General features: G+C 37.0%; 1 protein-coding gene across 1 annotated transcript in view; it reads right to left on the bottom strand.

The window, feature by feature from the left end:
- Positions 1 to 16,052, bottom strand: part of TBCK (TBC1 domain containing kinase) — a 111,599-nt gene that overhangs the window by 49,733 nt on the left and 45,814 nt on the right. Inside the window, exons 16-20 of the mRNA XM_082482760.1 lie at positions 15,581 to 15,643; positions 14,577 to 14,703; positions 13,955 to 14,005; positions 12,271 to 12,354; positions 8,133 to 8,218 (exon numbers count right to left, since the gene is read on the bottom strand). Coding sequence (XP_082338886.1) covers positions 8,133 to 8,218; positions 12,271 to 12,354; positions 13,955 to 14,005; positions 14,577 to 14,703; positions 15,581 to 15,643 — 411 coding nt within the window. The remainder of the gene's footprint in view (positions 1 to 8,132; positions 8,219 to 12,270; positions 12,355 to 13,954; positions 14,006 to 14,576; positions 14,704 to 15,580; positions 15,644 to 16,052) is intronic.

Genomic DNA, 16,052 nt, shown 5'->3' with positions numbered 1-16,052 from the left:
TCTACCTTTTTCTCCTATGTTGGTATTTATTAAAATGTACACTTGTCAGTGAAAGGAAATAAGAATGGTTTCATTCTCAAAAGCATAGTGTCAGTTACTAACACAGTTAAGCATTTACGTTGTTCTACTGTGACCTTTAAAGGTAGGAGCCTTCTGAAGAATTTGAAGCTGCTTCAGCACTTAACACTACTGCAAGACTATGTAAGAACTTGTGCTGCTGCAATAGCTACAGAAAACCTTTAGTTTCTGCAAATTTTCATACTTGTGGCATCATATAGAGAAAATATGGTATGCTTTAGAAGAGCCAAGCATTTATGACACCTTAAGAGTTTCTTAATTTTTACTGAAGTATTTAGCATGTTGAAGGGAACAGAACCTATGGTTCTTGACACATCGAATTGCACAGAAAGTCCCCACAAATTAGGAATACAAGAGCAAGACAACCATTGTTAAATTTTACTCAGTTGCACAGTTCATGTGCTCCGTTTTCCACTTCTGAAGATTTACAGTTAGACATAAAGCTTAATATATTACTTTTTAGCTCATAAAAAGTGCAAATTAGCCCTTCTATTAAGCTTTCCCTGGAACTCAGCAAATGAGAAGCTGAAAGCATAATCAATATTATGTTAATAAATTACTACTTACCCCATAAATTCATAACAGGGTTATGGCATTGATTAAGTGATACACATATTTGCTGAAAAGCTCTTTAGCACAGCTCTCTAAATTTTATTCCTACATATCATCTGAGCATCTGATAGTATCTGAACCATACTACCCATAAAACTAAAAAGGCTGTGATGACCAGACTGTTCAACAATTTCAATATTCAGGAGGCTTTTATAAAGTTTGGCCTCCAACTCATCAATGGATTTTAAGGATTCAAAATCCAAAATAGATCAATTTCTATCACCATTTTTTTCTTACTATACATTCATGCTGTTTCCCCGAGTATATTTTTGTTATGCCTTCAATAGATGGTTCTCTACTAATGACAACACACCCTGTTCCCTGAAATATCCCCTACAGTAGTTGTGATCAGCTAATACCTGTTTACCTGCTTGCTTGTATGCAGTATCTTGCTTTTCATGTAGTAGGAAAACAAGCATTCCTAATAGCCTGAGGCTCCTCTTTCCTTGGAGGTACATATTATGCCGATGTCATTTTGAACTACATTACTTTCGTGGTATTTGAAAGCAATTATTTCCTCCTTTTCATCTATTTGATTAAAACTTTTTACCAAAGCAGAGCCACACTTTCTCCTAATTTCACACACAAAGACCTCTATCTTGTATGCATTGACATAGAAATATACAAGGAAACAGACAAAATTTGAAACATTAAACAGATTATTAAAAGGTAAAAACAAGGCAGAGCACCGCTTCGCTCTAAACCACCCTCACCAAACCTATCAACAGTGACATGAAAAGTAGGTCAAACTATTCAAGTAGAAGGTATCAGGCAAGTATTTATTGAAACACAGACAAAAAGAACTACTGCACTGACTTCAAGTCTTCAAATAAACAGGCTATCCAATTCTTTTAGTTGAGGACTGCACTTTTAACATATTATTAGTAAATACTGCCCTCTAGCAATCACTGGCTGGAACAGCATTGTGTCACAGTTCCGTACTAACAGGCTGCTGTTACAGAGGTTGTCAACCCTTTACTACTGAACCCTGAAACATAATGGGGTTGGTTTTTTATTCACACTTAACTCTGTGTCTGGAAAGAACAGCTAAAGTTTAATCAAAGTAGCGTTCAAACTGCTGAAACTGCCTGGGAATAAGCCATGTTAAAATAAGAGCCTGTAAAACCAATACTTCGTTTTTTAGAGTGAGTTTGAGATCAGCAATGCCATAATTATAATTTTGCTTTGCTAGTACAAAACAAGCTGTTTGATGCTTTTAAGTAAGGACTTGGACATTTCTTACATATGAAGACAACAGCAGTCCCCTACCATCAGTTTAATTTCCTGTTTTATGTGAAAAAAACTTTTTTTTTTTTTTAAGTTAGAATTTAAATCTCTTGTCCTTAGACTTAGTTGCATTTGCTATCTTTCCATTATCCCTAGCTGAAGATTCCTCTCCAATAGTGCTCTGCTATGACAAATTCTGCTCAGTACCTAAGCTTGGAGATGCAGTTCATTGTTTTTCAACAGGGTGAAGATGTTTATTTGCCCATAGTTAGATTGGCATATTTTGAGAAGCGTGCATCTCCCATTAGACATTCAAAGCTCTTGGAGACATTGGCTCAAATCTTGAAGAAAGCCTTTTCCACGAGGACTTTAATAATGCCTGGATTGTTTCATTATTTGACTGCTCCTCCAGAAGATGAGAACTTTACACACTTGTGTCTACAGAAGATTAAGATGTCAGTTGTAAAGACAACAGTTTAAAGATATTTAGGCTCAGGGGTTTTGATTCTAAAGATATTTTAGAAGGGATAGCAAGGTGAAAATGAGTGTTAATGTTTGTTGGTGAGGATGGTAGGGAGTATTAAAAGGCATACACGAGCTTCTTGCTCTATGGAAAGTCTGTAAGAACAAAGTGGTTGTCCTGTATGATCCAGGTGCATCTTACAAACATCATAAGGAAGTGAATTTATGCACCTGGTTGCAGGATAATAAAAATGAATTATTTGAAGTTGAAGGTTTGAGTTTTCAAAGCATCAAAAATGACAACATTCTTGACAAGTTCTTGTTCATTATGCATGTATATAACACTTAAGTTTACCAGAAACCTCTAAGAAATTTCAAAAATCTGTAAGAAAGTTCATCCTCCACACATCATAGAATTACAGAGCTGAGATCAAGGTAAAATACCTACAGTTTTAAAGATAATAAACACACTAGGAATAATCATTATTCCTGCAACCTTTTATAGAAGAATCCTCACCTGACTATCTGCCATTCAATGCAGCGTGTTATTTTAAACTGGGAAACTGTCTTCACTATTATAAAAACAATTTATAGATGAATAACAAAAAACCCCGTGCTATAGCATGCATTTCATACTATTTTCAGTGTTCAAGACTTTTTTATGTGGGAGCCCTTCCTTTTCAAAGCTGAAGTCACGCTTACAGAAATACAGGAACTACCACAATCAATGGAATGTGGGCAAGTATTCTACCTCCAATGAGTGTCTCATTTGCTTCAGGAGAACACGCTAAAACCCCTGCAATGGACAGTTGTAAGACAGTTTGTCTGCCATGCTAACCTGCTTTCTCCACACTTTAGGCAGGCACTAGCTTAAGTGACAACAGAAAGGATTCAGAAAAGGTATCATATATTTCTTTTCTTATTGCATTGTCCCGTAACCATCCCAAATATTGAAGATCTGTTAAGTAATCTGATCTTTCTTTCCAAGCTTACTACACTAAGACCATTTGACAGAGCTACACAGAAAGGTGGTCAAACAACGAACAAAAGAATGATCCTCTGCTAAAAGGAATCCTCTTCACCTTTGCGACCCCCTCCCCACCCACCCCTTCACCCCCACCTTCGTCCCCCCTCCACCGTGGTCATCCTCACCAAGCAGAGCTAACCCTGGCCCAGCACAGCCCTGCCACTCAATGAACATGCAAAATGAGTCTCCCGTTAGCAGGGAGAGACCCCACCCCCTCTCCTCCTGCAGACCCCCTCCCACCCAAGCACCAAAACTTCAAGACCCTGATTTCTTCTTGAAAGTACTTTTAAGAAGAATTTGTTTGCGTTTTTTATTTACACTTTATATTTTTGTACATAGTTAAGACACTTTTAAGTGATCTCTGATTGACCAAAAGGGGGCCTTTGAAACGTATATCTCTCCGTACTTATCTCTGACTAAACAGTTTGGGCCTGGTCACACCACAAGTGAAATCTCAAAGGAGAATAAATCAAAACCTTGTAAAATTTTTTTTTTTTTAAAGACAAAAAAAAATAAAATATTAGTCTTATTCTGAGCATTCCAGTAACTTTTTTTTTGTGTATGTAGTTCAGCTGTACCATAGATCGTGGTTTGCATGAGGTGGCAAGGCCAAAGATAACAAGGTTTTTCCCTCCCTTCCCCCCCTTCTGTCTATGAAATTACTGTTGTGTTGGTTTTTTTTTGTTGTTTCTTTGGTTTTTTTTTTTGTTTGTTTGTTTTTTGTTTGTTTGTTTTTTCTTTTTTTTGGCCTGTTTGATGCATGGGTGAAATGATGTTGTTCAACAATAAACCGGAATTTTATTTTGCCAAGTTGTCCTAACAAGGCTGCCTCCCAACTACTGCTTTTTGGTTTAATTTTCATTTGCTAAGAAAAATTTTTTTTTTTTTCTCTCTACAGCTTCCTGAGAAGGGGAAGTGGAAAGAGAGGTGCTGATCTCTTCACTCCCTGATATTCAGTGATAGGATGCATGGGAATGGTTCAAAGCTGAGCTGGGGGAGGTTCAGGCTGGACGTTAGGAAGCATTTCTTTACTGAGAGGGTGGTCAGACACTGGAACGGGCTTAGAATCATAGAATGGTTTAGGTTGGAAAGGACCTTGAAGATCGAGTTCCAACCCCCCTGCCATAGGCAGGAACACCTCCCACTAGACCAGGTTGCCCAAGGCCACGTCCAGCCTGGCCTTGAACACCTCCAGGGAGGTGTTACACCTCCAAAACTTCTTCCTAATGTTTAATCCGAACCTGCTCTCTTCTAGTTTAAAGCCATTCCCCCTCATCCTATCACTACATGCCCTAGTAAAAAGTCCTTCCCCAGCTCTCCTTTAGGCCCCCTTTAGGTACTGGAAGGCCACAATAAGATCTCCCTGGAGCCTTCTCTTCTCCAGGCTGAACAGCCCCAACTCTTTCAGCCTCTCCTCATAGGAGAGGTGCTCCAGCCCTTGGATCATCCTAGGCTTCCTAGAGAGGTGGTCAATGCCCCGAGTCTGTCAGTGCTTAAGAGGCATTTGGACAATGCCCTTAATAACATGCTTTAACTTGGTCAGCCCTGAAGTAGTCAGGCAGCTGGAGTAGATGATCCTTGTAGGCTCCTTCCAGCTGACATATTCTATTCTATAAACCCCTGATCTTGCACCTTCATGTTCTGGCTTCAGAATACATACCCACATACTTAGCTTCAAGTCTACATGGTGCCTAGACAATTAATCATATGTTTAAGTGCTACAGAAAGGTACAAAAATGTTTTGATGACTAGGGATGCAAAGAGCATCCAATTTTTAATATTAGTTTCTACCCACCTATATGCACTTACATAAACAAAATTCGTAAAATGACTACTTTCCTCACAGGATAAAAATACCAGCAAGAAATCTCTCCCCCATATTCACCACTAGGTAATCGTGTAACAGAACAAACGGAGATAGAGTACTTCAGGATTTTTAATTCTCAGTTAGATGAAGCCTTATTACCGACACCTCCTGCGTATCACAAAACCAAGCTAAGGTATCTACCTATGGCAGCAGCTCCAGCACAATGATACTAAGTAAATGCAGCCAGACTGTCATGTCTGTTAATGGCCAGCTGAAAACCGTGTCTAGCTTCTATAATTTGCAGCTGAAAGCTCTTTAGAATAATTTATGGCTATAGTTACCCTTTTAGTAATGTAGCACACTTCCTTGTTTTTCTTGAGTTCAAAATGGTCTGCTGTTGATGTCAGAGTTATTCAGTAAAATACAGAACGTGCTAGAAAGCATTATATAGGTTGAGGGAGACTATAAACTTTGGGAGAGTGAGCAAAGAACTGTAAGATTCTCTGCATATATCCCTCTATTTACATGTAAATCACATAGCCACACAACATACTTAATCCAGGCACCACATCAGCTAACAGTATTTAGAACTATTCCAAGCTTCAGTAGTGTTCAATATTCTGAGTTACGTGACCCCACGCAAATGGGAAGGGTGCCAGGAAACACAGGCTTTCCTGCAGTGGAGCCTGCGCTTCACTGATGAAAGATTAATCAGGGTTTACTTTGATAGGATTAGTAGTCAAGCACGAAACTGGTTCAGATCTCATTACTACAGTGCATATCCTTCACCTTGATGGATCCTGTGCTGTCTTGTTACAGGTACAAAAATCACCTCTCTCACTAATCCAAAAGGCAGAACAACTTTTATTTATATATATAAAGAGACAGGTGATTTAGAAAGGACAACCTCTTTTCAGAGGTTAGTGTTAATTTTAGAACTAGCATTTGTATTCAATGCAAGGTGTTTTTTGTTTTTTGTTTTTTTTTTTTTTTAAAAAAACAAACCACTCTGTTTTGTAATGATTTATTGCATTACCTAATCATCTCTAGACTGTAACACTTAGACACAAGGCTCACATTTGACTATGTGCTGTCCAGCTGACCAGCACAACACAAATACTAAAATATACAAAAACGGGTGATTTTAAACTATTCCATCTGACTTGCACCTTGAAAGCTTTCAGTGGAGAATTATAACTGCATAAGCAGACACTAAGAGCTGCTGAAAGATCAGCTAACACCCAAGATGGGCTGCCACAGAGCTCTCGTGTAAGTTAGTAGCAGAAACAAGGACCTGTAAGATGGTCAGAGAAATTGCATCTATTCTTTTTCCATGGGAGCTAGTATCCTGGACAAAATACACAGAGGAATTCCTTTGGTCATCCACAGCCCTAACAAATAAATATCAAATGCATTTACATAGTGATGCTCCAAGATTGATACTCATTCAGGAGCTTAAACGTTGCTGCTACCCATGCCCTTTATACCCCCAAATATTTAGGCTTTCTACAAATTAATGTTCTCCCTTCTCTGCACTTTCCCTTAACCTTCCTCCCATCCAGCCTCTTCTTATGTGGGTCATCAGCAATACACGTGGCCTTCTCAAACATCTGTTTATAATGCAATACACTGGCTTTGTCTTCTGCTCATTTTAATGCCACAGTATCTTTTAAATAAATATCTTTAATGTAATAATGTTGTTCATGAACAAGACCTCTACAAATGAAAGGATATCTTTGCTTTTTCCATTACAATCTTTGTAAAAAGTGATAATGAGTATCTGCCAGTCCCAAAGACACACAAATTCACCCAGGAATTGTGTACAACAAATGAGTCTTGGCCTTGCTGCTTCAACTTGAAGCATTTCCTAATAAGCTTAATGCTCTTCTGATAAAATGGGCTTTACATTGCTTACAGAAGAAATGCATATAAATTTCTTATTTATAAAATTCATATTTCTACATCAACATGTGCTGACTTCAGTTTTCTTCTTCCATTTTGACCTCTCAGTGACCACCTGTTCTTAAGACCAACTTGTAATTACCAAATTTCTAAATATCGTCTGTATTGTGATATAGACAGTATCAATTAACAATGTTCTCTCTATAGCCTTGCCTAAATCTACTTTTCAGAAACATCAGCCATAAACTTCAATAATGCTCTAGTAGGCTGACAAACATTTTTATATAGTATTATCTTGGCTTTCTGGACTATACATGCCTCTCTAAACAAAGGAGGAAAGCTTCACTATTTACAGCGACAGCTAAAAGTGAGGCTCTGAAGAAGGCCTTGGTTTGCCTTTTTCAGCATAGCCCTCCCTCTCTACTACATTTTGGCTGTGTTCTCAGTTTTCATTTTCCTCCATCTTACAGACTTGTGCCAATGAAAGCATAAAACATAGACACAAGTTATGCACTTGTCCAACGTTTCTCATAGACTCCAACAAATCACTGCTAAGCATTTTCCAAGGTCTGACATATCTCCAGATTAACCAACATCTGCACATATTTTTTGCATTACTTGCAAATGTATGTGTCTCTTGTGTTAACCAACGGCATTTAACTAGTTTGCAGAAATTTTGCTATTAGTCATTTATGGCTACATTAATTTTTGTATATTAACCCACACTTTAAAAATAAAATTACATACAACTTAAGCTGAATCTTCAAGTTTTAACAACTGACTAGTAGTATTTTTATTGTATTTACCATGCCAACAGAATGGCAAGGACTGAGGTATGTAAAACAACAATAAAACCTTTACCATTTTATGAGCATACTCAGGTCCATTAATATGTAAGTTTCACTTATGTCAAACTGCTACTGAAACAGACTAGAAAGGCATCTCATCCTAGTTGCCCTCATTTTCCATTTTTTATTTCCTCTGAACAATATTTATATAAGAACCCTTAGTACTTACATCTGGAATAAAGCCAATTTCATTAAGGTGGTTACTCAGCTCTGGATCATGGAATGCAATCATCTGGGAAAACACCGTCAGATATTCTGAAATGACAAGCAAATTCAGGATCATGGTTAATGATGCTACCACATGCTGCTAGCTCACAATAGAGCTGTAGAAAAGGAAAAATGCTATTTTTTAAAAAAAAATATATATATTAGTATTTTTTTTAAAATCGACAATAAACCAGCAAGTGAATATCACTACTGTCCTCCCTGTCACCATTATATTCAGTACAGAGGAAGAAGAGTTTCATTTCTCTTCCTTAGTACTTCCCAATTTGGATTTTCAACAATTGTTTACTTGGTTCATACTTAGATTGTGATGGACGTTCAACAGGCAAAGTTAAAGACTTTTCAGTATGAGTATGAGCCACAAGATACTGATGGAAGCAAATTAGAACAAGACTGTTCCAAGGATTTTTAAGACCCAAACTGTTTTAGTGATACACAAAGTTTATACTCCTTAAATTATATCGTGTGGTTTCTTTTCTACAAAGTGAAATTTTGTAATCCAGAAGTTGAGGTTTTAAGGCAATGGGGCTTTAAGGTTACCACTTCCATGATCAGTAACATCTTAATTTGTATTTTTTGGAACAGATAAGTAGAAATAATTATTGAAAAAGATAAAATTTATTACATCTTCAGCACGGCACATTACACTGTCGGGTGCAATTTCATTAAGTTGTCTAAATAACACTTGCTTTTAATTGGAAGAGAAGCAGACAGCAGAACACAGACACTGACAGATTTCTTTCTCTCTGTTCTGTCCCTCTCCCAATTTTGTCCACACCGTCATATGCTTTGTTAGAAGGAAGATGTAGAGGCAATAACATTGCAATTTTGCAACAGATGGCAATTCCTTTTCTTTAATGCTCCCAAGAAGAGAGTAATTAGGGCCCAGACAGCCAGTTGAGGGGAGGAAGAGAGACAGAATGTGAACCCTGCTCCCAGATTAGAACATGCTGACATCTCAATGCTCCACAGACTACTGTCCCCAAATATAAGCCCTCAAACACCAAGTCCACACAGCTCCACAACTTAACCATCCGGAGTTGCCATTGCTTCCTTTAAAGTCTATTGTAAGGACTAAATGTCTAGTACTGTCTCTCTTAGGGACAGCAAATAACTCATTTTGTCTTCATTACTGAAATGGCAAAAATAAATTCCAATTTCACTGCTAAAAAGCACAGAAGTGGCTCTGCTGGGACAATTCCATGCATAGACACCTTTAATTAAGAACAGAAGTGGATCTAAACATTCATCTGTTTATAGACTCGTATCTTACTCAGATCTTGATTATCTGTACTCAAGTAACCTCCTCTCAGATTAAGCCAGCAAGTTAAGAACAATCAATCTGTAAAATAATTCTGTTTGGACTAGAAATTTTAAAAGCTGTTTCTGCCTCGTTAGGGCTGATAAACAATGCTCTCACTGTAAGAGCACAAGGGAAACAAGCCACAGTCCTACTGCAAATTATATTTGAAAGGATGCCTAATTCTCCAAGGTTAGTTGCAATAAAAATTAAGACCTCGCACCTACTTCAGAATTTCACAACTTTTGCTTCGAGCTGCAAAGACAAAACCACAACACACTAAACCTCTTCGGGGGTTTCTAGCTTCTTAGGAGTGCCAACCTCTCCCCTCTGATACCACATCTCTACTACGCTACAGATGCCCCAGCAGCACTCAGCTGGGGAGTGGGTAAACAGACCCATGCTGAGTCTTGTGTCACCAAGGCCACCAAGACTGCTTTGGAGCTCACATATCTCACATTCTCTGTTTCACGCCAAAGTTATTCTTAGTCACATGAGTACAAGTTAGGGAGGTAAGTAAATCCATGCCTTCCATTCATACCACACTACATGACAATAACTTAGAAAAAGTGCATCTCTCATCAGTTTTATTTCATGAAACAGCCTGTAATCACAAGTCAGGTTTAGCAAAACAGTAATCCTACATATTCAGCTGTATGCTGATGAAAACGATTTCACAATTAGCTTCCCTGAAGCACATTTTTTTTTTTAAAATGAAGATTTGTGCCCATGATGGTTCTCCACAGATTGATAAATACCATCTTTATTTGACTAGCCAGTCTCATGAAATATAATTACTGTGTGGGATTACATGGTTAATTAAGGGTCTACTGAAAACACACAAGTCTTCACAAAAAAGCATTGCTTAGGTCCATCCAATTGCTGGAATTTTATTATATGAATTTTTGTTTTCAATAATTGGGCATTCCATCCCTAAACCCCTGTAACTGCTCTTGCTTCCTGTTTCATGTAAGGAAATATACTTGACAAGTTTAGAAAAAAACACCTGGGACAAGCTCAGAGATGAGTTATGTTGAACTCTCCAGTTTGAAAGATTCCTCTCATCCACCTCTATGTGGAAGACACAAAGAAGCTGGAATTGCAGTAGGCAGTTAAGTGACATATTTTTAATACTTTTCTTTCAACCCAATAAAGCAGGGAAATTACACAGAATTTTCCTCTAAAACTGTATTTATACATTGGTGTTTGACATACGACTCTATAAAGGATTAAATCAGAGTACTGAAAATATCCTAAAAGGCTCAGTCTCCCTGAGTCCTTGAAGATGTCAGATGTTGCACAGGAACTCAGGAACACCTATACTACTTTGGTTCACAGAATCCTACTGACCTATATTTCTAGCTTTGGCTGATACGTATTTTTATAAAACCCCTTAGGCATAACATCAGGGAACTCTAGAGAACAAAAGAATTATTTTATGGAGGAGTACACCCTCTTGAGAAAAGTCTTTATCAAGCTTTTGATCTTGAAGTTTAAAGTGATTGTCTTCACAAGAGCGTCTGATACAATGTATTTTTTTTTCATCTTTAGACCTTTACTGCCCCTTTTTTTCCATTAAGCACTATTTACAGACAAAAGGATGCAAAGAAGTTCTCTTGGATAGTTTTTCCAAACTATTACTTTACATATTCAGTTCATAACACCTCTTACCCATTGTCTTTCATATGTAAACTCTGCTAACCACTGTGTTCTCTCCTCATGTTATCTTTCTCCCTATTATGCAATATGTAACTGCTTTTATGTCTAATTATTTTTTTGTTGATCAGTCCTTAATTTCCTTTGTCTTCAAAAAATGACAGACAACATTTCTAAGTTCAGGAGTTTCACAAGTTATAAACAACAGAATTTCTTTAAAAGAAATACAAGGACAGCAAGCCATGCTGAAACCCAGTAGTCAATAAACAGTCCTAACTGCTTGCAATTAAAAACATTCATTACCACCTGTTTTTTTTTTTAAACTACTGATGGCTTCTCCAACAGCTTCTTTTGGTTTTTAAAAACTGTCTCCAAGACAAATTATCTTGCCAACACAGACTGTGCTGAGGTGGCTTTCTAGATCTAGACAATTCCTTCTTCGTGTTTCCATGAACTTACAATTAATTTTCAAGTAAAACAGATGTTTACCTCTGAGCTACTGTTTTAATTTCTCCATGTTACCTACATAGGTGTTGAAGACTGAACTACGGAAGATTATTCCTCAGGGTTCTCCAACTCCTGTCCTGTACTGAATGACATTATCCTCTGTTCAGTAAGAAATCCCCCTCAAATCCCCTAACTCTCTGAGCACCATAACTTCCTTTTTCTGAGGAATCCTTTTTTTGTACTGTTTCTCTTCATTTTCCTTCATTATCAAAATAGCTCCTGTAACAGTATGATTTTGATCACCTGAAGGGTAGGTCTTTACAATCTAATACTGGAAAGACTATTTCCTCATTTTACAGCTTTGCATGATCAACAGACTCTTACCTTGGATATTACAGAGAACATTTTTTGGGTTTGGTGGTGTTGTTTTTTTTTTTTTTGTATGTGCAGTTCAGTTTTTTCTCCTGCCTGAATCTTTACCCACTTATTTTGTTCCTATTTTTCTTGCACAGCTGTTGTTCTTATTTATCTAAAATAAAGCTTTTGAAAGAAATAGGAAGGTATTTCTACAATGGGATTCTAATTGTGTTCCAATTTTAACACTTGAAAAAGTGTATTTATAGATCCAGAAATAATTCTACTTCTCTTAGAACTACAAAAAATAAAGGGACTGACTTACCTTGAATAACATGAGAATTATCCTTCAGAAAGAAGTTATACAAATACTTGGGGATAAAAGCAGACATGCAGGCATATGCCAGAGCTGAAAGAATTAGAAAAAAGGATGCAACTAAAAAGGTAGAAACTTAAGTACACCTTAAAAAGTTCATTGTTAAGCAGACAATAAGCATAAATACTTAAATCACTCTATACACAAAAACCATTGTAACAAACATTAAATGGGCACATTCCTCGTTAAAGAATTTTAAAATCTCCTAAAAAAGTCTCCATCACTGAGTAACCAATATGAAGCTGGCTGGGCCTGATCTGCTCCCAGTTTATTTCCATATTTCCGTGCTTCTCAGTGCTAAAGTAATGAGATGATGTTTGAAAAGCCATGATGATGGCTTTTTTCACAAAAAGTGAAGTCCCTGGATGAATAAAATTTTAGAAGACATAGTTTCAAGACAACCACATTGTTGCAGTCTTCTGGGTTTTCTCCTACAGAACATATACCCGAGATTATGCCTCATCAGACTCGCATCTCATCTCTTGCTTTATCTCAGAGACTAAAGACAATAGAATTCAGAAGAAAAAACAGAGTGGAATACAATTAAAAATACCATCAAAAAGACGGACAAAAAACCTTAAATTTCTCAACGGCTCCTCACATACATATCGAATAGAGATTAGAGGATAAAAACTTAAAGTGTTTATCCCCTTGATTAATTCCTGGGAACTTGTCTGAGAGACAATCTATTGTAATAGAATTCTTAGTCATCGTGCTAGACCACAGTCATAAAGAAATACATGTTTGTCTTAAATTGTCCAAAGACAATAAATATCATTTGGAAGTTTCCAAGCAAAACATCAGATTTATAGCAAATATGACAGAGGATCATGTTATGAACCAACTCTGTGTTACAACGTTTCTAGCACTGAAACCACTTTTTAAATGTCCAAGCCAAATGCGTACAATTAAGTTTGTAAACAAGAACACAAAATTCTACATAATTCACTACTATTATATTTTGCTTCAATGGGAAGGAAACCAGGTTCTACAATCAAACATGTGCAAGGGCAGCAAAGTCTGTTGAAATTTTTAAATTAGTATGCACAGTAGGCATAATAAGAGTCATTGCCCTAAGAAGCTAGTTTTCCCACACACAGACTTTACATAAAGAAAGGCAGATGCAAGAGAATAGAAGGTTGGACTAGACCTATTCTGAACAAATCACATTCTAAGAAGATAAAGGCCACATATCCAATTCTGGTCTGATAAGCTTTTAGGCACTGAAAACCATCATCAGCTTTTCTGAATAAAGCTAGTCTGACAGGTTAACAATTAGGTTAACAAATAATGCAGTCACGTCAAACAAGGCTGAACTACAGCTTCACTGAAAAAGACAAGTACTAGAGAAGCATTTTTTGCTTTTCTATAGTCAAGGTTATTTGTGCTTTTTATTATATATTCATTATTGTACTTGGCAAAAAGCAGTTTGAACCCCTGCTTGAAGAGCAGTACACCACGTACACTTCAAAAAGCAACTATTCCTTTCAGCCTGTGGTAACAAGAGCTTTAAAATTCCTTTGTAGCTACTGAAAGTTTCCATCTACAAGTGGGTGCACACACATCTGTCTACAACTACATACAGATGACAGAATGTGCTCCCCCTTCACCCCCAGCAGAAAAAGGTACTCACCTTCATTGTTAAAATTCAAGTACAGAAATGGTGCGCAAAGAGAGTCAAGACCTAAAGAGACAAGAGCCACAAAGAAATGGCATAAAGAGCTCATTTATTGTAAGGCACAAGATAAATTCATCAATTTTTCATTAAAATTTGCATACTTGATACTGATTATAATTCTGTAATGTCAGGCTTCATATGTAATGCTGAGAACAACTGTGAAATCAATGCATGAAAACAGAGAGGATTTCAAATTGTTGAACTATAATGCTGACTTGACAATTCTGCCAAGGCTTCCAAGAAAAGCAATTTACGATCCCAAGAACTCACTCAGTAACTTCTCCAGTTTTACCTTGGAAGTGAACTGTAAACAATTGACTTTTTTTTTTTAAATAAAGTAACTGAATCTTAAAGAAAGTAAATATGTAAGAAAGAATGGGGCAATCTTGCATTATTTATTAAATATAAATTTATTATGATCTAATTTTGCAACAACCCACAGATTCATTCTTCAAAAGAAACAGAAAGGAAAGCACTCAAAAAACACTTGCATTGTGGGGAGAAGAGGGGGAGGTATTTTTAAGTCAGCCATAGCTTTTCAGTTAACAATCTGACCACGCCAACTAGTCAAACTCACCTTGCCAGTACACCAAATCAGGATGGGAAACAACCCAGGCCTTCAATACACGTCTAAACTTCGCATGACCTTCTGGTGATGACAGCAATTCATCATACTGATGGCAACGAGGAATATCAACTTCAATCTGCACCGCAGCCAAGCACATAATATAAAGAGAAGTCAGGGTAAGTGGGGTAGCACTACAGCAATCTTGCAACACTAGCAGTGGAAGTCAGCCAAAGAAGTCAAAGTAGGTCAGACCACCATCATAAACACAATCTGCTTCCTCTATCACTCTCAAAACCAAAACTGAAAGGGGACAGGGGGCTAACAAAGATTAAAAATACAGACATTTTTTCTTTTTCCAGATTCATATTTTTAAAAGGGTTCTAATGCTTGAAAAGGGCAGAAAGCAGATCACAGTTACAGGTTTTTTCCTGACCCAACTTTTGGACTCATTTCAGCTGCTAATATGACTTTTCTCTAAAGGATAATCAAATTGGAGTTCTCAGAACGTTGTACCCAATTTGAATAATCAGAATTATTTCCTCACCCAGTCAAATGGAACAGCTGTTGCTTGTGATGTCTTTTTATGTCTGGCAAGACTTCTTGGAGAACCTAATTGCTCAAGAACCCATTTCTTTGAAGTGCAGATCACCTTATGGGATCTGAGTACTCAGCACTATCTGATACAAGGTCCAACAGGCACAACAAACATTTGATAAAAATGGGACTTTTAACAATACATCAGTAATATAACACTTTGCTGCTGTTACACAAACAGTGATTCTAAAGTAAAAAGAGGATTTCACTTCCACATGTTATAACATAATTTGAGTTAAACTACTTGTTCCTATCTATTTTGCAAGATTCTTGCTACAGCACAAATAAGGTTAGAGGACAGGGGAAACCCTTTTAGTATTATCAGCCACATCTGCTCTAACAGGTAACTGACTGTGACTGGTGGAAAAGAACTTTGCATTACGTCAAGTGATAACATTTGATAACACCAGAAGTCTTACTTGTCTGTCTGTAGGAATGGGTGTGTCTTTATCAATGGCATCATATTTTGCTTGTATGGCACCCTAAATGTGGAAGAAGAATACCTGAATTTAGAAAGCTCTTGCTAACAAAAATGCATATTACAAGATGCACACTGTTATACAGAATTTGACTGTTTGTTAGATGTGTTAGTTAGCAGCTTTTTTTCCCTGAAAAAAATTCCCAAAGTACAAAAAATTTTGACAGCTGAACTTTAATAAAACTATCTTAATTTTGCTATAATTCAGGACACATAGAGTTTTCTGTGACCTCCTCAGTACAATCTTCAGTGATTTTCAGTTGTCTATGCAGAAAGCTATGTACTTGATAAAGTTTCCCATTTTCAAGTTAAGAGATGCTCTCAGTTTAAATCCAGTGCTTATCTCAGCTATTGGCAAGTGGCTTTCAGCATCGTCTCTGTAAAGCCACTGAATCCAGCTGCCTGTTAATTAA

This window comes from Vanellus vanellus (assembly GCF_965231255.1).
Source record: "Vanellus vanellus genome assembly, chromosome: 4".
Taxonomy (NCBI): Eukaryota; Metazoa; Chordata; class Aves; order Charadriiformes; family Charadriidae; genus Vanellus; species Vanellus vanellus.
This window is presented reverse-complemented; position numbering and strand designations above follow the sequence as displayed.